Source organism: Lepus europaeus, chromosome 2, assembly GCF_033115175.1.
Source record: "Lepus europaeus isolate LE1 chromosome 2, mLepTim1.pri, whole genome shotgun sequence".
NCBI classification, from domain to species: Eukaryota; Metazoa; Chordata; class Mammalia; order Lagomorpha; family Leporidae; genus Lepus; species Lepus europaeus.
The window spans coordinates 68,911,584-68,936,239 of NC_084828.1; the positions used below are offsets into that span (position 1 = coordinate 68,911,584).

The 24,656-nt window shown below is 39.2% G+C and overlaps 1 protein-coding gene across 1 annotated transcript in view; it reads right to left on the reverse strand.

Moving 5' to 3' along the window:
• The window catches only part of LOC133748128 (cell surface glycoprotein CD200 receptor 2-like), a 33,654-nt gene extending 11,926 nt beyond the window's left edge, over positions 1–21,728 (reverse strand). Inside the window, exon 1 of the mRNA XM_062176712.1 lies at positions 21,565–21,728. Within this exon, the coding sequence (XP_062032696.1) occupies positions 21,565–21,628 (64 nt within the window). The 5' untranslated portion in view covers positions 21,629–21,728. The remainder of the gene's footprint in view (positions 1–21,564) is intronic.
• Positions 21,729–24,656: the final 2,928 nt, after the last annotated feature.

Genomic DNA, 24,656 nt, shown 5'->3' on the forward strand with positions numbered 1-24,656 from the left:
TAGGAGGGAATGGCGAGATATAGTCCAGGTACTAAGAGAGAAAAACTGCCAGCCCAGAATACTATATCCTGCAAAGCTCTTATTTATTCGAGGTCTCTTGTTCCTTCATATGAATTTCAGCATCCTTTTTTCCAGATCTGAGAAGAATGTCTTTGGTATTTTGATTGGTATCGCATTGAATCTATAAATTGCTTTTGAGAGAATGGACATTTTGATGATACTGATTCTTCTAATCCATGAATATGGAAGATTTTTCCATTTTTTGGTATCCTCTTCTATTTCTTTCTTTAAGATTTTGTAATTTTAATTGTAGAGATCTTTGATGTCCTCGGTTAAGTTTATTCCAAGTATTTGATTTTTTTGTAGCTATTGTGAATGGGATTGATTTTAGAAGTTCTTCCTCAGCCGTGGCATTGCCTGTGTATACAAAGGCTGTTGATTTTTTTGCATCGATTTTGTATTCATTAGTATTTTTTTGTTCTCTTTAATATCATTGGTTGAACTCTTTAATTAACACACAATTATTCTTAAGCATTTAAAATTAACTGAAAAGTGATCACTGTTAAATATAAGAGTGGGAGGCCGGCGCTGTGGCTCAGTAGGTTAATCCTCCGCCTTGCGGCGCCGGCACACCGGGTTCTAGTCCCGGTTGGGGCACCGATCCTGTCCTGGTTGCCCCTCTTCCAGGCCAGCTCTCTGCTGTGGCTAGGGAGTGCAGTGGAGGATGGCCCAAGTTCTTGGGCCCTGCACCCCATGGGAGACCAGGAGAAGCACCTGGCTCCTGCCATCGGAACAGCGCGGTGCGCCGGCCGCAGCACGCCTACTACGGCGGCCATTGGAGGGTGAACCAACGGCAAAAAGGAAGACCTTTCTCTCTGTCTCCCTCTACTGTCCACTCTGCCTGTCAAAAATAAAATAATAATAATAATAATAATAAATAAATATAAGAGTGGGAATAAGAGAGGAAGGAGATGTACATTTTGCCACATGCTCACTCGGACTTACCCCTAATGGCAGAGCTAGAAACATGCCAGGGGATTCCAATTCAATCCCATCAAGGTGCCATGTACCAATGTCATCTTACTTGTTAAAGTGATCAGTTTAAGTTCATAATTGATCAAAAAGATAGGATTGTCAAAGGTATTACATAAATAAGACCAGTGTCTGCAAATAATAATTGATAGAATTAAAAAGGTGAGAATGATCCTACATGGGGAGCAGACTCACAGAATGGCAAATGCCCTAAACAGCACTCTGGCCTCAGAAATCAACCCTTAAGGCATGCAGATCTGGCTAAAAAGCCCATGAGAGTTTCCCAGGCATGGAAAGCAAAGACACTCTGGCAAAAAAAAAAAAAATGACCTAAATGAAAGATCTCTGTGAATGAGATTCCAGTGGAAAGAATGGGCCATCAAAGAAGGAGGTACCTTTCTCTGAAGGGAGGAGAGAACTTCCACTTTGATTATGTCCTTATCTAAATAAGATCGGAGCTGGTGAACTCAAGAGGCTTCCATAGCCTTGGCAGCTCATGACAAGAGCCTCGGGTGATTACTGATGCCATAAATAAGAGTGTCAATTGTTAAATCAGCAATAGGAGTCATGTGCACCTGCTCCCCATGTAGGATCTCTGTCCTTAATGTGTTGTGCTATGTGAAGTAATGGTAAAACTACTACTCAAACAGTACTGTATACTTTGTGTGTCCATATGGGTGCAGTCTATTGAAATATTTACTTAGTATATACTAAGTTGATCTTCTGTATATAAAGATAATTGAAAATTAATCTTGATGAAGAATGAGATGAGAGAGGGAGTGAGATATGGGATGGTTGTGGGTGGGAGGGAAGTTATGGGGGGAAAAGCCACTATAATCCAAAGTTGTACTTTGGAAATTTATATTTATTAAATAAAAGTTGGAAAAAACAAAAATAAAATAAAATAAATAAAAACCAACACATGCATCAATGGAACAGCATAGAGATCCCAGAAATTAATCTGCGTACATACAGCAACCAATTTTTGACAAAAGTGCTTTGGAGTAAGGAGAGTCTCTTCAACAAATGTGCTGACAAAACTAAATTAATATATGTAGAAAAACAAAATTAGATCCATACTTCTCACCATAAACAAAAATCAACTCAAGATGGATCAAAGGCCTTTCAGCAACTATGAAGTTGCTGAAAGAAAACACAGGGGAAACACTGCAAGACATTGGTGTAAGGTAAGACTTCTTGGACAAGACCCCCAAAACACAGGCAACAAAAGCCAAGCTAAATAAATGGGACTATATCAAACTCAGAAGCCTTTGCACAGCAAAAGAAATGATCAATAAAGTGAAGAAACATTCAACAGAATAGGAAAAAATATTTACAAACCATTTATTTGACAATATTAGTATCCCAGATACATTAGCAACTTAACAAACAAATAACAAATCAGATGAGAAATGGGCAAAGGACTTTAATAGACAGTTCTCAAAAGAAGAAATATGAATGGCCAACAAATATATGAAAAAATGCTAGATATCATTAGCCATCAGAGAAATGCAAATCAAATCCACATTGAAATACCATCTCATCCCAGTGAGAATGGGTAAAATCCAAAACACAGAGAATAACAAATGTGGTTAGAATGTGGACAAAGGGAAACACTTTTGCACTGTTGGTGGGGATGTGAATTAGCACAACTATGATGGAAAACAGTGTGGAGATTTCTTAAAAAACTAGAAATAGACTTGCCATAAAATCCAGCAATGCTACTAATGGGTATATAGCAAAAAGACCTGAACACAGTGTATCAAAGAGATCCCTACACCACCATGTTTATAGCAGCACTGTTCACAATTGCCAAAATTTGGAATCAACCAAGATGTCCATCATTAGATAAAGAAAATGTGGTATATATATTTATCACAATTGAATATTATTCAGCTATAAAAAGAATGAAATTCTACCATTTGCAGCAAAATTGTGTTGATTGAAATTGTGAGGACTAGAGGATATTGTGTTGATTGAAATAAACCAGATCCAGAAAGACAAAAATCCCATGTTCTCCCTTATATGTGGAAGCTAAAATTTAAAAAGAAAGGAAGAAAGGCCTGTGTGTATTAGTATTGCTGCAAATATAGTTTTGCAAAATTTTGTTTTATACATATGTGAAACCAGTGGTAAAAATGTTACACTACTACATTTTTAATGGTCTGTGATTACTTTAAAATGTGCTATATACGGATGAAATATTCATTTTTCCATTATACTAATGTTTATTGCTATTGTCTATATCCCACTAAACCAAAATCTTTTTTCTTTTTGTTAAACTTCTTATTCAGCAAAGTATTAGGTTTTTTTTTTACTGTAATGTAAATTTAAAATTATCTCAAAAACTAATAAAAAAAGAAAGAGATGGATAAGGAAGGAGGGTGAGATGGAGAAAAGGGGAGGGAAGGAGGAAGGGAATATCGTTGTGTTCTTAGAATTGTACCTACAAAGCACATTGAATCTGTTAAACTAATAAAAATATTTTAAAAATTAATTTAAAAGGGAGAAAAAAGAAAAAGTCTATTTTTCTTATCTTTAATTGATTCAACAGAAAAAATTTTATCCAAAATAATGAATGTGTAAGTTTATAAATACATATTTATGTATGCATATATTCTTTTGTATAAGGGAAATGAATTAAACTGTGATACAAGGGACAAAGAGGAAAAAATGGATTTGGTTTAATCATAATTGCATGTTACAAACTCTAGGATAACCACTTGAAACACCTAAAAAAGGAAGTATAATTGGTATGCTAATAAAAAAGAGAAAATGGAATCATATAATTTGCTCAATAAAAATAATAAAAGGTATAAAAATTAGCTTTCTCCAAACCACAACACAAATTGTCCAAAGCTAAGGATGAAGATAAAATAGTAAAGACAGTGAGAAAAAAACATCAAGTCACATAGAAAGGAAAACCCATTAAACTAACCACAGAATTCTCAGCAGAAAATCTACAAGCCAGAAGAGAATGAGATAATAGATTCAAGATCTTAAAAAAATAACTTCCAACCAAGATTAATATATCCAAAAAAAACTCTTTTAGAAGTGAAGGAGAAATAAAGTATTTCCCAAACAATAATTCAATATCATCAGATAAGTCCTGTAAGAAGTCAAAAAAGCGCCCTAGATTAGAAAAGAAAAGTCCACAAAAACCATCACAAAAATACACAGCAGTGTAAAATTTACTAACAGAGCAGAAACATAGAAAGAGAAGAGAATCCAGACTTATCATGACAAAAAACTACTCAAATATGGAGATAAATGAGAGGCACAAAGAAACAGAGAATATATTTTAAAAAATTAGTAAGCAATCAACAAAATGATACGTTAGTTCTTAGCAATACTAATCCAGACTGTAAACACACTAAATTTCTCAGTGAAAAGGTATAGGGTGGCCTAACTGATGAAAAGAGCAAAGCACAATTCTATGCTGCCTATTAAGAAATTTACTTTGCATGTGAAAAGTTACATAGACTGAAAGTGAAGGGTTAGAGAAAGATATACCATCAAAATAGAAATAAAAAATGAGCCAAGGTAGCTATACTCAGATAAAACATACTTTAAATAAAAAACTGAAAAAAGAAACAAAGAAGGACACTATGTTTTAATAAGAGATTCAGTTCAACAAAAAATTAAAAGTACATAGGCACCCAGCAAAAGACCACCCAGATATATAAAGCACATATTAGACTTAGAGAGATAGACTCCAATACAATAATAATGGGAATTTCAAAACCCCCCTGTCATCAATGGACATATAATCCACATAGAAAATCAACAGATACATTGGAGTTGAACCATAATATAAAGCAAACAGACCTGACAGACAGACAATTCTTCTCATCAGCAGTATTTTCTAGGATAGACCACGTGTTTTAGGTCACAAATCAAGACTCATTAAATTTTGAAAACTTCAAAACATATAATATATCTTCTCAGATCACAGAGGAATAAAGCTAGAAAGTAACAACAAAAAGAGCATAGAAGCGCAGGGATTTTTAAATTTTTTTTACTGTATCATTTTTTACTTTATTATTTTTAATAATAATGATAATATAATAATAAAATAGTGACTAAAAAGTAATCATCCCCTACTTCTTCTATCCCTTCTCTCTTTTTTTTAATTTGTATTTAAAGTATACAAATTTAATGTATTTCATATATACAGATTTAGGAACATAGTGATACTTTCCACCCTACCTTTCTTCCTGCCCTCGCTCCCACCTTTCTTCATCCTTCCTCTCCTATTCTCATTCTTATTTTTCACAAAGATCTATTTTCAGGCAGCTTTATACTCATACAATTAACCCTACATTAAGAAAACCATTCAACAAATAGTATGAAGGAAAAAAAAAATGTTCCTCAAACAGTTGAGATAGGGCTCTTAAAAATCATTACATCTCAAAGTGTCAATTTCACTCCTATAGATTGCCTTTTAGGTACTCTATTAGTTACCATGAATCAGGGAGAAAATACACTATTTGTCTTTTTGGAACTGGTTTATTTCACTAACTATAAAGGTTTCCAGTTGCATCCACTTTGTTGCAAATGACAGGATTTCTTTTTTTAGTGCTGTGTAGTATTCCATACTGTGTATATGCCATAATTTTTTTATCTAGTTTTCAGTTGATAGACATCTGGGGTGATTCCATATCTTAGCTATTGTGAAATGAGCTGCTATATACATGGGGGTGCAGATCACTCTTTCCTATGCTGATTTCTTTTCACTTGAATAAATTCCCAAGAGTAGAATGGCTGAGTCATATGGTAGGTCTACATTCAGATTCTTGATGTATCTCCATACTGTCTTCCACAGTGGCTGGGCCAGTTTACATTCATACCAACAGTTTCCCAGTGTTCTCCTCTGGTAATTTGATATGTTTGATATGTATGATTTTAATTTTTTTAATTTGCTGAAACTTGTTTTATGGCCTAGCATGTGGTCTATCCTCAAGAAAGTTCCATGCACTGATGAGAAGAATGTGTGTTCTGCAACTGTGGGGTGAAAAGTTCTGTAAATCTCAACTTTAAATTTCTGCCTGTATTTTCAAAAATAAAAATGAAGCATAATTTTATAATTAATAATTATTTCTATTTTTTTGTAACTTGTTTTTTTTATTCTTTTTTTTATTCTTTTTTTTTAACTTTTATTTAATGAATATAAATTTCCAGTGTACAGCTTATGGATTACAGTGGCTTCCCCCTCCCATAACTTCCCTCCCACCCGCAACCCTCCCCTCTCCCGCTCCCTCTCCCCTTCCATTTGCATCAAGATTCATTTTCAATTCTCTTTATATACAGAAGATCAATTTAGTATAAAGGTTTCAACAGTTTGCACTCACATAGACACACAAAGTGAAACATACTGTTTGAGTACTAGTTATAGCATCAAATCAAAATGTACAGCACATTAAGGACAGAGATCCCACATGAGGAGCAAGTGCACAGTGGCTCCTGTTGTTGACCCAACAAATTGACACTCTAGTTTATGGCGAGAGTAACCACCCTAGGCTGTCGTCATGAGTTGCCAAGGCTATGGAAGCCTTCCAAGTTTGCCGACTCTGATCATATTTAGACAAGGTCATAAAAGACAGGGTGAGGATAGTAACCAAGGATCCTAAGAGTGGCATTTACCAGGTTTGAACAATTATACAGCATTAAGTGGGGAAGAGGACCATCGGTACACACAGGTTGGGAGTAGAGCCATTGGTGGTAGAGTAGAGGTTATGATTACAAAGGAATGAGGCCCAAGTACGCTAGACAGGGTCTAGAACAAAGGACAGAGTCATTATTAGAGGAGCTAAGAAAAGTGCTGTCTAAGCTACAATTAAGTTTTCTGATTGAGAAGCAAATAGAACCTGATAGAAGGGGCTTGATAATAATCTGGTGGGCTTTAGGCCTTGTAAGTTAAGAGGCCCAGACCTATCTATCTCTTCACATGGGGTATATCCTAAGGGAGGTGTGAACCTCCTAGGGGAAGGCACTCTGTTGACTTTCATTACTTGGCTGGCCTGGGAGGAGAGCTGGCCAGGTAAAGGCAGGGGGCATCTCTAACAGGAAATGTACAGTTCTGCCTGCAATGTTTTTGACCCTACTTGACCACACCCTCAGCTGCAGTGGTCACTTTGGAAGTTGGGCTGAGTGAAGGGCTTTTCAGCTTAGAGCCAATAAGATCTGTGGCTCTGACCGGGGCATCCTTCGACTCCAGGGCAGGTCCATTTCCAGTGATCCAACTCTTGGCAGAGCTGCCAGTAAGATTTATTTATTTATTTGAATGGCAGAGTTACAGAGGCAGAGAGAGAGAGAGAAGGCTGGCGCCTCAGCTCACTTGGCTAATCCTTCTCCTGCGGTGCCGGCACCCCGGGTTCTAGTCCCAGTTGCTCCTCTTCCAGTCCAGCTCTCTGCTGTGGCCCAGGAAGGCAGTGGAGGATGGCCCAAGTGCTTGGGCCCTGCACCTGCATGGGAGACCAGGAGGAAGCACCTGGCTCCTGGCTTTGGATTGGCGCAGCACGCCATTCGTGGTGGCCATTTGGGGGGTGAACCAATGGAAAAAGGAAGATCTTTCTCTCTGTCTCTCTCTCACTGTCTAACTCTGCCTGTCAAAAAAAAAGAGAGAGAGAGAGAGAGAGAGAGAGAGAGAGAGAAGTCTTCCACCCACCAGTTCATTCCCCCAGATGGCCACAATGGCCAGAGCTGAGCCAATCCAAAGCCAGAAGCCAGGAGCTTTTTCCATGTCTCCTATGTGGGTACAGGGGCCCAAGGACCTGGACCACCTTCTACTGTTTTCCCAGGTCATAGCAGAGAGCTGGATCAGAAGTAGAGCAGCCAGGACGCAAACCACTACCCATATGGGATGCCAGCACTGCAGGAGGCTTTACCTAGTATGCCATAGCACCAGCCCCAGTAATTATTTCTTATTCATAAGAATGATGGGGGTTTGGCATTGTGGCATAATGGGTAACAAGGCCACCTATGAAAATAGCATCCCATTTAGGTGCTGATTTGTGTCCTGTCTGTGCCACTTCCAATCCAGCTCCCTACTAATGGCCTGGGGAAAGCAGCAGAAGATGATCCAAGTGCTTGAGTTCATGCTACCCACATGGGAGACCCAGATGAAGCCCATGGCTCCTGGTTTCAGCCCGGCCCAGCCTTGGGCATTGTGGGCATCTAGGGAGTGAACCAGCAGATAAAAGATTCTCTCTCTCTTTCTCTCCTCCTACCCCACCACTCTCCTGTAACTGACTTTCAAAATAAAATCTTTAACAAAAAAGAAGGATGATGGTGATTGCAATTCATTTCCAGGGATTATATCTTATTTCCAAGGGCTTATATCTATCAACTCATTTCAGGCACAGCACAGGTTTCATCTAAGTGATTTCTTTCCTATGGTTGTTTCCCTGGTGTACAGTAGTATGTCTCTAGAAATGTCAACAATTATTTGGCAACTCTGTAAGATAGTTCCAGATATTTAAATCAAATATTGATCCCCAATATAAACTAAATTCTGCTATAAGAACAAATATGTCATGTTTGAAAACCAGAAGGCCAATTATTCAGGTTGAGAGCTAGAGAGAAATGGATTGGTAACTCACTTTTTGTTTTCATTTTCTCTGATAATATTTCTCCACACTCTAGTTAACATTTAAGATTATTTTTAAATATGCCAAATAATACACCATCATGTTCTCTCTGATGAATGAAGATAATAATCTAGTATTGGGAAAGTCAAATTCACAATAATTAAGAATTTTCATCACTGTTCAACTGGTTAGGGAACTTTGATTCCATATTTCAACATTAGGAATTATGATAGTTTGGCGCTGAAATGATAAAACAAGTTGTTTGTTCTTTTGTGTTTAATGAGAGTGGAGGGGTTGAGGAGTGACTAGGAGATACTCAGGAGTCACTGATCTATGGCAGTTATGAAATCCATTCAGGAAAATATCAGGAGCTCCTTGAATAAGGCTCAGTCCTATTCCTATTCAAGTTATTCTCCACAGCTCTCAGCTCATGTACTGGACCTCTTGGTTCTGCCTTTTGAGTCAGCCCTGCCTTTTTCTTGGATAGTAACATATTTGCAGCTAAGTGGTTTTCTGAGCATGCCTTGTGCCAGTAGAATTTGGAGGCTCCAACAATTTCATTTCATTTGTATTCTATCTGCAATTTCATTGAAAAATCTGTCAGCATTTTCAATGAAGCTGAGACCATCAAATTCCTAACTTCTGTTGAGGCTTTTTGTGCATAGGGGCAGCTCTTCCACCACTGTCTGAACAGGTTAGCCCTGCTTTGCTTAAAGAAACTTTAAAGGCTTCTCTTAAGGTATCAGCCTTGATATACACTGTCTTTTCCTCTCAGGTCTCTCCCCTGCCCCCACTCCTCTTTGCTTCTAGACCAATAGCTAGATTCAAGTCCCAACAGGATGCATACTACATACCAACAGGATGTATACTACATACCAAAAGAACTATGTGATTTTTCCAGTGCATATCAGTGTAAGTCTGGAAAATATGTATGAAAATGGATCCCAAGGATGTGGGACAATGACAACAGGAATATAAAGTTGGATCAGGCTAATTTATGATATGGGGCCATTAACAAGAAAGTATCCAAAGGTTGAAGGAGGCTGAATGTTAATTGAATTTATCAGATAAACTCTGTCCACCTACCCTGGATGCATTTTAACAACTATGAGATATAAGTTAGCGAGGCGAACTCCACATGCTTGAAGATCTCTGTGGTTGCTTCTCCGTATATAGGTGTGAAATCTCTGTGAGAACCACAGACAAAGTTTGGATCCTTAAGTTGAAAGGAAATTATTTGATACAAAGCTGGCAACAGCCAAATGGGTGACAATCACGATGAGATGACTGTGGCCATTGCAGGGGACAGTGGAGTTAAAGCATAACCAGAACATTCTATCTTATGTAAAGATGTGGTTCTAGCTAGTTGGCCATGGTGTTCCTAGAAGTGAAACAGCCAACAATCCACTAAACTTCACTTGACTTGCATAAGCAGAGAATTCTAGGTCAAATGAACAGAAGTCTAACTTGATTTATCAAAACAGAGTCATAGTCGATCAGTCAATTCACAGACCTGAGCAGGTCTATAGATTTTAATTTCATTTTAGGAGCTTGGTTATTAGAGGTGTAAATGATTACAAATATTAGGTCCTCTTGGTAGATTAATCTCTTTATGAATAAGGAGTATTATTTGCCTCTGTTAATATTTTCTGATCTTGAAATCTACTTTGACTGATGGTGATATAGCCACTACCTCTTTCTTTTGCTTGGTTTTAGCATGGTATGATTTTTGCCTGCTTCTAATCCATCTGTATTTTGTAAAGTGTGTTTCTCATGGCGGTAGATAGTTGGGACTTGCGCTTTTTACCCAATATGACAATTTACCAGAATGGAAAGAACCCAAAAAAACTAGAAGCTATGTGTTTCCAGAAGTTCAAGAAAACATTTCCTTGACTAGGTCAATAATAAATTAATAAAGAACAAAGCATTGCCCAGGGAGGGAGAAGGCACTGGTGTCCCTGAGAAGCTAAATGGAGGCTATCTTTTGTATATCAGGATTGAGAGAAGTTCTTATGGAAGTTCTCCCTGATAACACTATACATGATAGGATTCTGTAATAGCACAAAGTGTATTTGAAAGTGTATTTGGTATTTGAAAGGCAGAATTACAGAGAGAGAAAAACAAAGGGACAGTCAAAGGGGGAGAGAGAGAGAGAACTCCCATCCATAGGTTCACTCCCCAAGTGTCTGCAACGGTCAGGGTTGGGACAGGCTAAAGCAGGAGCTTCATTCTGGTCTCTCATGTGGTACAGGGGCTCAGGCACTTGGGCCATCCTCTTCTGTTTTCCCAGATCATTAGCAGGGAGCTAGATCAGAAATGAAGCATCCAGTACTCGAACCGGTGCCTATATGGGATGCCAGTGTTGCAGGTGGTGATTTCAACCAGTATGCCACAAAGCTAGTCCCAAAGTGACAGCACTCAACAGTGGATATGAATACCTCAAAAATAGAAAGTCTAGAATAGCAACCAAGAGACACTGACCTGGAGGATTTGTGGCAAAAGTTAAATAAATCTGTGTTCTTAGGGGTAAGATAGGACAACTCATGAGGATATGGCTTGCCCTACATAACCAAATCAAAAGAAAGTTAGCATCTTAATGACTTAAAGCCACTATAACAAAATACCATAAACATAAAGGCTTAAACCACAAATATGTAAGTGACTTAAGTAAACAAGTATTTATTTCTGGCAGTCAACAAGTCCAAGGTCAAGGCACCAACAAGGTCTGGCATCTGGGGAGGGTCAAAATCCTGAGTTATATACAGCTGCTTTCTCACTGTATACTCACGCGAGTGAGAGAGGGAGACACACAAACACACACACACACACACACAGAGAGAGAGAGAGAGAGAGCAAACTCTATCAATTCTCTACTTATAAGGGCACCATGCTTATTTATGAGAGCTCCATAGACAAGGTAGAACTCCATCTACAAATACAATCATATCAGAGATTACAGTTTCACCATATGAAATGAGAGTTGTGGGGAGGAACCCAAAAATTTAGTCCACAACAGTGAATGAAAACTCAGGTCAGACACTATAAAGGAAAACATGATCTTTCACCAAGCTTCTATACCCAAATCGTTACTCATACAAAACCACATAATCACAGGCTTCCACTCTGAAGCTACAAAGAAAAGAGAAAACAAGCAACTATAAGGTCAGATGGTGGCAGGAATTTGGCAAAGCAGTTAAGATTATGTCCAGGGGCCAATATTGTGACAAAGCTGCTAAAGCTGCCACCTCTGTGACTCTGGCATCCCATATGGGTGCCCATTTGTGTTCCAGCTGTTCCACTTCCTATCCAGCTCTGGACTGAAGGCTTGGGAAAGCAGCAAAAGATGGCCAAAGTAATTGGTCCTCTGCCACCCACATGGGAGACCTGAAGGAAGCTCCTGGCTCATAGCTTCAACTTGGCCCAGCCTTGGCCATTGTGGCTAACTAGGGAATAAGCCAGTGGATGGATGATCTCTCTCTCTCTCTCTCTCTCTCTCTCTCTCTCTCTCTCTCTCTCTCTTTGTGTGTATGTGTGCCTGTCTGTGTGTCTCCCCTTCCCTCTCTGTAACTCTGACTTTCAAGTAAATAAATACATCTCTTTTTTACAAAAAGATGATGTTCACATTCCAAATTGGATTGTGTAAGTTCAAGAACCACTTCAACTTGTAATTCCATCTTTCTTTTGTACACCCTCAGAAGCAGCAGGTGATGTTCAAGTGCTTGGATTCCTGCCACCCACATGGGAGATGCTGAGATGTGAGTTCCTGGCTTTGGCCCGTCACAGTCCAACTATTGTAAACAGTTGAGGAGTGAACCAGCGGATAGAAGAGCTCTCCCATCTGGTCTGTTTCAGTCTTTCAAATAGACAGATAATTTAAAGTGAAAGAAATATTTTAAAAGATCATCTCATGCACCTTCTATTAGTCACCCTCTCACTCTTATGAAAGGAGAAGACCTCACAGAACTTCAGTGGCCACGGTTCCCACCATAACTTCTCACCCACACGAAAGAGCAACCACAGAGTCCCTCAATAATGTGGGGGTTCCCCTCACAAAGTTATGTGTTATAGTTGATTTAATGTGGTACATAAAATACATTGTTAAAGCTTAAGGCATAAAAGAGTAATTTTTTTAACGTAAGACAATAAAAATATGCTCTCACAGAAGGCTACATAAGCTTGGATAAGTTATTCTCTACTCATCTTACCTAGAAAATCACAGTGACAAGCGAAATTTGGAGGATGAGAGAAAAGGAGGAAGATTTAGTTATATAAATAATTGAGATTATTTTTCCAAAGACTGTATTTCCACATCCCTAAAAAAGTGTGTTTTGATTAAAATTTAGTTACAGAGCACTTCATTTTCAATGACTTTCTAGGGTTCTGCTTTTAATGTCAGGAAGCTTTCAAACAACAGCGCTTCTATAAATACCAATTGTAATCTCCGGAAAACCTATGAACAACAGCAACCTTTATGTACCAAGAGGAGGGACGACCAAAAGTAGATAAAGATGGGAACTCAACAAGTAGAAAAAGGAATGGCATTGAGTGTTTTCACCTGTAAAGCCTTTGTTAGCAGTCAGGCCACATCTGCATCAGGTGAACTACATAAAATGTAACAGGAAAGGCCAGTGCCACGCTCACTAGGCTAATCCTCCGCCTGCGGTTCTAGTCCTGGTCAGGGTGTCGGAGTCTGTTCCAGTTGTTCCTCTTCCAGTCCAGCTCTCTGCTGTGGACCAGGAGTGCAATGGAGGATGGCCCAAGTCCTTGGGCCCTGCACCCACATGGGAGACCAGGAGAAGCACCTGGCTCCTGGCTTCGGATCAGCGCAGTGTGCCGGCTGCAGCACGCTAGCCGCAGTTGCTATTGGGGGATGAACCAACGGAAAAGGAAGACCTTTCTCTCTCTCTCTCTCTCTCTCTCTCTCTCTCTCTCTCACTGTCCACTCTGCCTGTCAAAATAAATAAATAAATAAACAAAATTTTTAAAAATGTAACAGGAAAGCAATAGCCTTATAGCCTTGAAGAGCCAGGGGATAAAGCGTAAAGAAACATAAGCCACTGTGAAGTTAGAGAGTAAATTTTAGCAGAGAGAGATCCAGAGAAAGGAAATCCCCAATTCAAAGCAAATCAGTTCTCTTCAGAAAAATGTAGCAGAATTAGGGCTTCTATAACATATCATTCACAATGCTCAAGATAAAACCCATGGTAGAATCCAAGATGGCTGAACAGGGAGGCCCTGCACTCACCTCTGCCACAGAGATCTAGTAAAACAAAGGATGGACCATGTTTCCAGGAGATTGAGGGAAAACCTCAGGAAAAAAAAGACAGAACCCTAAACAGCACAGACACTCCAAAAAAAAAAAAAAAAAAGGCAGCATAGAGACAGAAACATGCACACTATAGCTCCTATGCTGACCCCTCAACCAGGGAACTCCACTTTGTCCAGAAAAGGTAAGCAGTAAAGCTCAGGGACCCACCCCCACCCTCCTTCCTTGCTGATGAAAACTGGGAGCTGCAACTACGAGAGAATGCCGTAGTCCTCGTTAGTGTTAAATCTAGTCTGGAAAGCTGAATGAGGTCCAAGCAACTACTTTGCCCCTAAAAAGGGACCAACATTTCCCCTCATCCCCAAGTCCCAGACCACAGATGCTACAGCACAGCCACTGCCGAATTTCATGCTATCTCATGGGCCAGTAGACAGCACTGGCCACTGCCAGTCCACATCACAGGGGGGAAGGTCCTTCTGCATCTGCTATCTGCAGAATTGCTGACCACAAGCCCCAGAGCCATGCTTTCGGCTCTGCATGATCTCATGGAGTTGCCCTCGTTTCCTGGGCTCAGGGCCAGCAGCAACCAATACAAAAAGCCCCAGTGGAACCAGGAAAATCCCCCTATGTGTCTTGTAGCTCTGGACTCTGTGTTGCCAGGGCGCAAGTCCCAGCATCACTCTTGTACTCCCCTGTGGGACCAAAGCTTGCCCACCATTGTGATGTTAAATTAGCCACCTGGGCCTTTCCCCATTGTGTCTGTCTGGCTCAACATCAGCTGCGGTGTCTTTTCACCATATTCACATAGGCACAGGTTGAGCAGTTAAATTCCATCTCATGTAGGGTGCTCATTGCAAGAAGATTCCTAAGATAAGATTACCCAGGTGTGGAATAGGGATGTTGCATCAGGCACTCTGTCAGGCTGAAGACAATGTTCACACTCCACAGACATGCTGTGAAAGCACGTGCATGTCCACTCCCGTGGTCTTACACAGAGACCAAGGCCTATTTCTTTCTCTCTCACTCTCCCTCTCTCTCACTCTCTCTCATTCAAATAAATGAGAGAGGGACAATATCCAAGATAATAAGGAACTCAAACACCTTAATAGCAGAAAACAAATAAACAGATGAAACAATGAACAAAAGATACAAACAGACATCTTACAAAAGAAGAGATACCCTTAAGTGGCCAGCAGACATATTTTTAAAAATGCTCAACATCTCCAGTCACCAGGAAAATGCAAAGTCAAACCATAGTGAAAGATTGGCTCACATGTGTTAGAATGGCTATCGTCAAAAGACAAATGATAACAAGAGTTGGCAAGGACATGGAGAAAAAGAAATTATTGTACACTACCTGGGAATATGCACTGTTATAACCATTTTAGAAAATACTATGGAAGTTTCTTAAAAACTAGAAATAGAAAATTGTAAACCTATTTCTGGGTATATATTCAAATGAATTGAAATCAATAGATTGAAGTTCTATACTCTCATGTTAGCATTTTACAGCAGTCAAAATATGGAAGAAACCTGAATTTTTGTTAAGCAGTGATGGATAAAGAAGGGACACCAATATACTGTTGGTGGGACAGTTAATTAGTACAACCATTATGGAAGACAGCATGGAGACTACTCAGAAACCTGAAGATAGATATATTATATGACCCGGCCATCCCACTCCAGGGAATTTACCTGAATAAAATGAAATCAGCATATGAAAAAATTATTTGTACCCCCATGCTTATTTCAGCTCAATTCATAATAGCTAGGATATGGTATCAACCCAGATGTCCATCAATTGATGACTGGATAAAGAAAGTGGAGTAGAAATATACTATGGAATACTACTCACCCATAAAAATGAATGAAATCCTGTCTTTGCAGCAAAATAGATGCAACTGGAAACCATCATGCTCAGTGAAAAAAAGCCAGTCCCCAAAAGACAAATGCCAAATGTTCCCCCTGTTCAGAGGTAGTTAATATAGAATACAAAAAATGTATAAGAATGAAATGGACGTTTTGTGATTTGATTGTTGTTTTAGCCCGTTTCTACTCCTGTGGAACAGTGGTCTTTCTACTTTTTTACTTGTTGATTATTATGGTTAGTGCATTAAATCTATTATTATAGAGTGGTTTGAAATTATATTTTGCAAAAATTAAAATAAAAAAAAGGCAGAAAGGAGGGATGGAAGGAATTCATCAACCTGATAAAGAACATCTAGGAATCATCCACACCTAACATCTCTCATAATCAAATCTTTCCTTCTTAAATCATCCTCAAATGATGTCTGTTCTAATCATTGTATTGAGTACTATGCTGGATGTTCTATATAAAACAAATTAGTAATAAAAAGAATTCAAAGGCAATCCAGGTCAGAAAGGAAGAAGTAAAGCTCTTTCTGCAGGTGGCATGGCTGATACATAGAAACCCCTGAGGAGCATATTAAAAACATTTCAACTAACACACAAGTCCAACAAGCTTGCAGGATATGAGACGACTAATAAGCAAAACCTTGCTTATCTATTCTTGCAATGAACAAGGCAAAATGAAATTAAGAAAATCATTTCATTTATCATAGCAGAAAAAAATAAATATTTAGTGTTAATGTGTGAAAAAGAAGCATGAAACATATTCTGAAATTAGAAAACAACGTTGAAAGAAATCAACGAAGACCTAACCAAATGGAAAGGCATCCACATTCAGAAGTCTTAATACTGGAAGATATCAATGTTCCACAAATTGATCTATAGGTTTGACATAATCTTTATCAAAATTCTAGTCAAATATTTGCAAAAAAAAAAAAGATTGACAAGTTGCTTGTCAAATGGAAGCAGCTCTAAGTAATTAACACAATATATTTTTTAAAAAAAGAACAAAGTTGGAGGACTCACGTTTGCTTAGTTCAGGTCTTACTACATTTATCAGACATAAGAATGGACTTACAAATCAATGGACTAGAATTGGGAGTCCATGTATAAACAATGTATCTATGATGAACTGATTTGCAACACAACTGTCAAGATCATTCAAGGAAAAAAAGAGTAGTCTTTTCAACAAACCCAGAACAACTGTACATCCATATGGCAATGAATGAAAGTATACTCCAAAAAATAACTAAAAATCATTAATATACAGTACCTAAATGTAGACACTAGAAGTACAAAAGTCTCCTAAGTAAAGATGAATAAATCTTCATGACTTTGATTGGGCTGTCTTCTAAAATACAATGTACTGGGGCCGGCACCGTGGCTCACTTGGTTAATCCTCCACCTGCAGCGCCGCCTTCCCATATGGGCCCAGGTTCTAGTCCCGGTTGCTCCTCTTCCAGTCCAGCTCTCTGCTGTGGCCTGGGAAGGCAGTGAAGGATGGCCCAAGTGCTTGGGCACCTGCACCTGCATGGAAGATCAGGAGGAAGCACCTGGCTCCTGGCTTCAGATCGTCACAGCGCCGGCCGTAGTGGCCATTTGGAGGTGAACCAATGGAAGGAAGACCTTTGTCTCTGTCTCTCTCACTGTCTATCTGTCAAATAAAATTTTTTTTTTAATTTTTAAAAAATACAATGTACCAAAACACAAGCAAGAAAAGAATAAATTGTGCTTCATTAAAATTGAGAATTTTGCCCGGTTGCCCCTCTTCCAGGCCAGCTCTCTGCTGTGGCCCGGGAGTGCAGTGGAGGATGGCCCAAGTGCTTGGGCCCTGTACCCCATGGGAGACCAGGAGAAGCACCTGGCTCCTGGCTTCGGATCAGCGCGGTGCGCTGGCCGCAGCGCGCCTACCGCAGCGGCCATTGGAGGGTGAACCAACGGCAAAAAGGAATACTTTTCTCTCTATCTCTCTCTCTCTCACTATCCACTCTGCCTGTCAAAAAGAAAAAAAATAGAATTTTGTACTTTAAATGATACTATCAAGAAAGGGGACAGATCACTCACAGAATTCATGAAACAACATCAATTTTCATGACATAATAGATATTTATGGAACAATATAAGCAACATAAAGAATACACATTTTTTTTGACTGCTATACTTTTACTGTACTTTTACCATGGTTGGCTATGTGCTGGACCATCAAGAAAGTTAAAAAATTTTAAAAGCTTGCAAAATACTATTTAAGTTTCAAGAACTGTCACAATTTCATTTTTTATTTGAGGAAATATACTGTTAATGGTGTGAATAATCTTGGTGCTTTCATCTAGATTTTAAACATTCTGAAGTAAAGGAAAATATGCACTGATATTTTAACTTTAGAAGAAAAATGTATTTTCTTCCACATGTATTAGTCTACATAGAATGATGATTTTCTACACAATACAAGTGAAGAATGAAGTTCAGGACCAGCTCTGTAACAGAGCGGGTTAAAGCCCTGGCCTGGGGCGCCGGCATCCCATAAGGGTGATGGTTGCAGACCCAGCTGCTCCTCTTCGGATTTGGCTCTCTGCTGTGGCCTGGGAAAGCAGTGGAAGATGGACCAGTCCTTGGGCCAATGCACCCATGTGGGAGACCCGGAGGAAGCTCCTGGCTTCGGATTGGCATAGCTCCGGCAGTTGTAGCCATCTGGGGAGTGAACAATCAGATGGAGGACCTCTGTCTCTACCTCTCTCTGTAACTCTCTCTTTCAAATAAAATAAAATAAAATAAAATAAAATAAAATAAAATAAAATAAAATAAAATAAAATAAAGCAGGGGGGCAGCGCTGTGGCACAGCAGGTTAACACCCTGGCCTGAGGTGCCAGCATCCCATATGGGCGTTGGTTCTAGTCTCAGCTGCTCCACTTCCAATCCAGCTCTCTGCTACGGCCTGGGAAAGCAGTAGAGGATGGCCCAACTCCTTGGGCCCCTGCATCCATGTTGAAGACCCGGAAGAAGCTCCTGGCTCTGGGCTTCGGATTGGTGCAGCTCTGACCATTGAGGCCAATTGGGGAATGAACCATTGGATGGAAGACCTCTCTCTCTCTCTCTCACTCTCTCTCTCTCTGCCTCTCCTCTTTCTGTTAACTCTTTCAAATAAAAATAAATAAATCTTTAAAAAAAAAAAAGAAGAATGAAGTTCTACCTACATTTCTATAATATACTTTCTCTCCCAAATATGTAATGGTTATTTCACTATCATGTTCCTTAATTTGCCCTTTCTCCTTCCGTCACTACTTTTATAAAAAAATTTTATTTGTTACACAAGTTTCTTATATTTCATAAACATTTAGGAACATGATACTTCCTACCCTTCTCTCCCCCCACACACTCCAAACTACTTCTTCCTCCTCCCTCTCCTATTCCCACTCTTAATTTTTACAAAGATCTATTTTCACTTCACTTAATGATCATAAGTTCAACCCTGCACTAAAGAAAGAGTTCAATAAATACACTGTTTCTCACCAGAAGAAACAAGGGCTATAAACAGTCATGGAATCTCAAAATATCCATTTCACTCCAATACATTACATTTCAAGTACTCTATTAGTTTTTGAATGACTTTACTTCAAATGCTTTGAGAAAGAACTCTCTCTACTTCTCATCACCAATCCTTAAACTTACTTTGGCCACCTTAGTCTTCTTTCCCTATTAAAATGAAACAGTCTCGCTCCCTACTAAAATCTCGTTCCTTCACTTGTACTCTAGCCCCTGTATCTTCTTCTCAAAGATTTTCTCGCTAAGTTAATAAACAGCAATCTTAAAGAAGACAAAACCCCAGCGAAACACTCCTTTTTAGGTAATCATTGACCTCCAAGTTCATGGAAATGACAAGAAGAATGGTTCCTCTTTGTAGATTATTTATAGAACTTCCACATTTTTAAAAATTTCAACTCAAAGTAGATTAAGGAATTGGAAAGTGATTCTATTTTCTTATTTGCTATTTTTACACAATTGAGGCTTATATGGAAGGAGAAAATAAGAATGAAAACTTTTTAATAAATTATTGTGCAACTGTTTAGAAATTTTTATCATAAACAAGTGTTTAATCTTATCAAATATGCAAGTAGATCATATGAATTTTCTCCTTTAAATATGTAATAAGGTCAATAGCCCCATTTTTTATTAAGCTTTCTTTAATTACAGCTTTTTTTTTTTTTTTTTTTTTTTTGGACAGGCAGAGTGGATAGTGAGAGAGAGACAGAGAGGAAGGTCTTCCTTTTGCCGTTGGTTCACCCTCCAATGGCCGCTGCGGCCGGCACATCATGCTGATCCGAAGCCAGGAGCCAGGTGCTTCTCCTGGTCTCGCATGCGGGTGCAGGGCCCAAGCACTTGAGCCATCCTCCACTGCCTTACTGGGCCATAGCAGAGAGCTGGCCTGGAAGAGGGGCAACCGGGATAGAATCCGGTGCCCCAACCGGGACTAGAACCCGGTGTGCCGGCGCCGCAAGGTGGAGGATTAGCCTGTTAAGCCACGGCGCCGGCCTAATTACAGCTTTGTACTGCCATCTGTTTCCTGCCCAAGCTGTATCACATCTAAATATTTCTCCAGTTTTTAATGAGTGAGTCAAAAAATCACCTATTCACTTTCTTTTGAGTTCAGCCTAGATGTTCCTCCCTCTCTCCTAATTAATTTCTTTCAGCTTTTTCTCATTCTTGATTCACTTCTATCTTTTCTCTCTGAAAACTAATTCTCTTCTTTTTTAACTAGACCTATCATAGATATGTGTACACTTCTTTGAAATCATTGCAAGGATGGATTCAAAGGTTTGCTTTTGGCTGTCTAAACCTGCTTTGACTTAGCAAATCCATTTATATTCTATTTGTTTATGCTTTCAGGTAAGATTTCATTTGTATAAAAAGCTCTAATGGAAGATAGAAACCATTGCCTTAGATTTATTTGCCATTTTATATGATACGTTTTATAAGATAAATATTCCTGTATCTCTTCATCCTCAGCTTTGGATACAGATTGTACCATAAATTTCTTCAATCTATTTAGAATTTTAAATGCCCAAATAAGAATAGAGTTTCCTTCTCAAACCTCAATGCTAAAAATACTAGCATTTGGAGCAATATCAAACTTTAAAGGAGAGGGGCTTGAGCTGTGGTGTAGCGGGTAGAGCTGCTGCCTGCAGTTCTGTTATCCCAAATGGATGACAGTTCGAATCTTGCCTGCTCCACTTCTGATCGAGCTCTCTGTATGGTCTGGGGAAGCAGTAGAAGATAGCCCAAGTCCTTGGACCCCTGCACCATGTGGGAGACCTGGAAGAATCTCCTGACTTCTGGCTTCAGATAGCCCCAGCCCTGGCCATTGCAGCGAGTGAACCTGCAGATGGAAGACTTCTCTATGGCTCTGCCTCTATAACTTTGCCTTTTAAATAAATAAATAAAACTTTAAAAAGATTTTAAAGGAGACCAAAAATAAATATGCCTCAAAAATATTAAGATCCAAAAAATAAGAATGCAAATAAGACAATAAAATTACATGCCAAAACACTGGAGGACATTTGGTCAAGTCACAGAAGTTAAGTTTCACTCCAACCCTAAGCCATAGTATTACCATGGGCTCCACCATCAGCTAGTCAGTGTACCATTGGTATAATGGAAATCAGGCATTTTGCTTATAAAGCACACATTTATCACTGCTACTATTCAAATCAAAAAAACATCCTTTGAGGAAATCAAGTGTATCCATGTTACTATGGAAAGACAGCTTCATTTGCTGCTAAAAAAAAAAAAAAAAAGCCACCATTTCAGACTTACCAAGCACTATGATAATAATGAAGATCAGTACCCTCAGAGCTGAAGTCTTCTGAGAAGTGTGCATCTGGAGTGGTTTTCTACCTCCACAGAAACCCACTGGAACTCAGTCAGTGGACTCAGTGACTGTGTCTCGCTGGGTCACTTTTGTTTACTCTAAGTTCAAAAAGGTTGAATGTTTCTTGGTCAGTTGTATATCCTCATCTCTATTCTATATGGTTCTGGTTGACTAGTCACTGACAGGAAATGTCAGTGTGTTCTGCTGAGTGAGATAGGGGGGAAAGATAGTCAACGCTGACTACTCATTGGCTCTCCAAGAAGCACAGGTATACCAAGAAAAATTACACAACAAATTTTGTAAAAGGTGGTACTTTTGAAAGCATAAATTGCACATGATAAAGTGTACAGCTTGATGATTTTTGTATATATATTTATATATGCTTTCATATAATCACTTCCAAAGCCAAGGTATACATCATTTTCATTTCTCAAAGTTTCCTTCAAGTTCCTTCTTGACTCATTTGGCTAGTTTTTGGACTGAAGTGAAATTTTGTGCATACTTCACTTTAATACTATCCATTAGTTTTTATTAATGTAACATAATTTATTCATTTATTTCTCTGTGGCTTTTGGATTTTTTCAGTTTGGGGCTAACATAAATAACTTTTTCATAAGTATTTTTGTTTTGTGCATCTTTTGGCCTGCAAATGCCTTCATTTCTGGTATCTATACCCAGGAATGAAATTGATGGGTCATAGGAAAGTCATGTATGTGATTTTGATAAATACTCCCAGTCGTGGGTTGTATTGTAGCCCCCTCCCCAAATTCACATGGTCAAGTTTTATCCCCCAGTACCTCAAAATATGACCTTATTTGGACATAAGATTATTGCAGATGTAATTAGACAGGATAACAGCAAACTGGAGTTGTAGGGATGGACAAGTTACCAGAGTTCCTTGCACGTTGGCTAATTTTGAATCACTTCACATGATCTGGGGCATAGTTGTCTTTTGAGCTGTTCCTAGTTGTCTAATACTTGGCCTTGACACAATTAGCAATAGTTGGGAAACTGGCTGGGTATGTTCTTAAATCAGCTGCTCTAAAAGTGGAACTGACCAGCCTCTAGTCAGAACCTCAAAAGTGGGTCTAAAAAACATTATTTTAAAATTAAAAACTATATTAAAATCAACATATTGATTTTCACATTAGTTTAAAGTTTCATCATTTGTGATATTTTGGTGGTCCAAATTATAGAGGAAACTTTTATCAGATATTCTATATATCACCTTAAATAATATAGAAAACATTTTTATTATGAGAGTAAAAAAGAGGAAAACAAATAGGAATATAAGGAGTCCTTGTCAGCTGACCCATATCCAAGTTTCCCATTAAATGGCATTAGTCAAGAAAATAGATCTGGGCCGGCACCGCGGCTCACTAGGCTAATCCTCCGCCTTGCAGCGCCAGCACACTGGGTTCTAGTCCCGGTCGGGGCACCAGATTCTGTCCCGGTTGCCTCTCTTCCAGGCCAGCTCTCTGCTGTGGCCCGGGAGTGCAGTGGAGGATGGCCCAAGTGCTTGGGCCCTGCATCCCATGGGAGACCAGGAGAAGCACCTGGCTCCTGCCTTCGGATCAGCGCGGCACGCTGGCCGCAGTGCACTGGCCGCAGTGCACCGGCCGCGGCAGCCATTGGAGGGTGAACCAACGGCAAAGGAAGGCCTTTCTCTCTATCTCTCTCTCTCTCATTGTCCACTCTGCCTGTCAAAAAGAAAAAAGAAAAAGAAAATAGATCTGGGAATTCCAGAGTCTTTGATAGTACAGTTTGGCACATGTTGCCTTGGTCTTACCCCTAAGGGCAAAGCTAAAAGCTTGTCATGGGGGACTCCAAATCCCATTAAGTTGGCAGGTACCAATGCCATCTTACTAGTTAAAATGATCAGTTTAAGTGTATAACTGATCATAAAGATAGGAATAAGTGTCAAAGGGATCACATAAATAAGACCAAGTGTCTGCTAATAATAATAGATAGAATTAAAAAGGAGAGTATGGTCCAATACGGGAAGCAGGCCACACAGCAGACTCATAGAATGACAAATTCCCTAAAAAGCACTCTGGCCTCAGATTCAGCCCTTCAGGCATTCAGCTCTGGCTGAAAAGCCCACGAAAGCATTTCAGGCATTGAAAGCCAAGACACTCTCGCAAAAAAAATGACCTGCAGGAAAGATCTCTGTGAGTGAGATCCCAGTGGAAAGAAGGAACCATCAAAGAAGGAGGTACCTTTCTCTGAAGGGAGAAGAGAACTTCCACTTCGATTATGGCCTTGTCTAAATAATGTCAGAGTTTGTGGACTCGAGAGGCTTCCATAGCCTTGGCAGCTCATGACAAGAGCCTCGGGTGATCACTGATGTCATAAATAAGTGTGTCAATTGTTAAATCAACAACAGGAGTCACTGTGCAGTTGCTCCCCATGTAGGATCTCTGTCCTTAATGAGTTGTACTGTGAGAATTAATGGTAAAACTAGTCTTCCAATAGTACTTTATACTTTGTGTGTGGGTACAAACTATTCAAATTTTTACTTAGTATAGAGTTTGTCTTCTGTATATAAAGATAATTAAAAATGAATCTAGATGAAGAATGGGATGGGTGAGGGAGTAGGAGGTGAGATGGGAGTGGGGGTGCGAGGGTGGATATGGGGAGAAGAACTGCTATAATCTAAAAGCTGTACCTATGAAACATATTTATTAAATAAAAGTTTTCTATAAAAGAGTATTTTATAAGCATCAGTTATATTTTTATGACAATAATTCAAGGTGGCAGTTCCAGCACTTGGGGGGTATGAACTAAGAGTTCAGTGAAGTATTTGTATAGGCTAATGCTATTTTCTTGTAACCAAGGGGAAGAGGTTGTTGTGGTCATGGTCAGAGATGTAGGGCAGGAGGTTGTTGTGTAAAACTAGAGGGCACAGTAGAAGTTGCAAGAGTGTGGGAAGTTCTCTCTCCAGAGGACCTAATAGTAGCTCTTAATCTGTTCCATGAGGAAATTAATAATGTCTATTATTAGAATGTCACAGATTGTAAGGAGTACAGGGATGTGT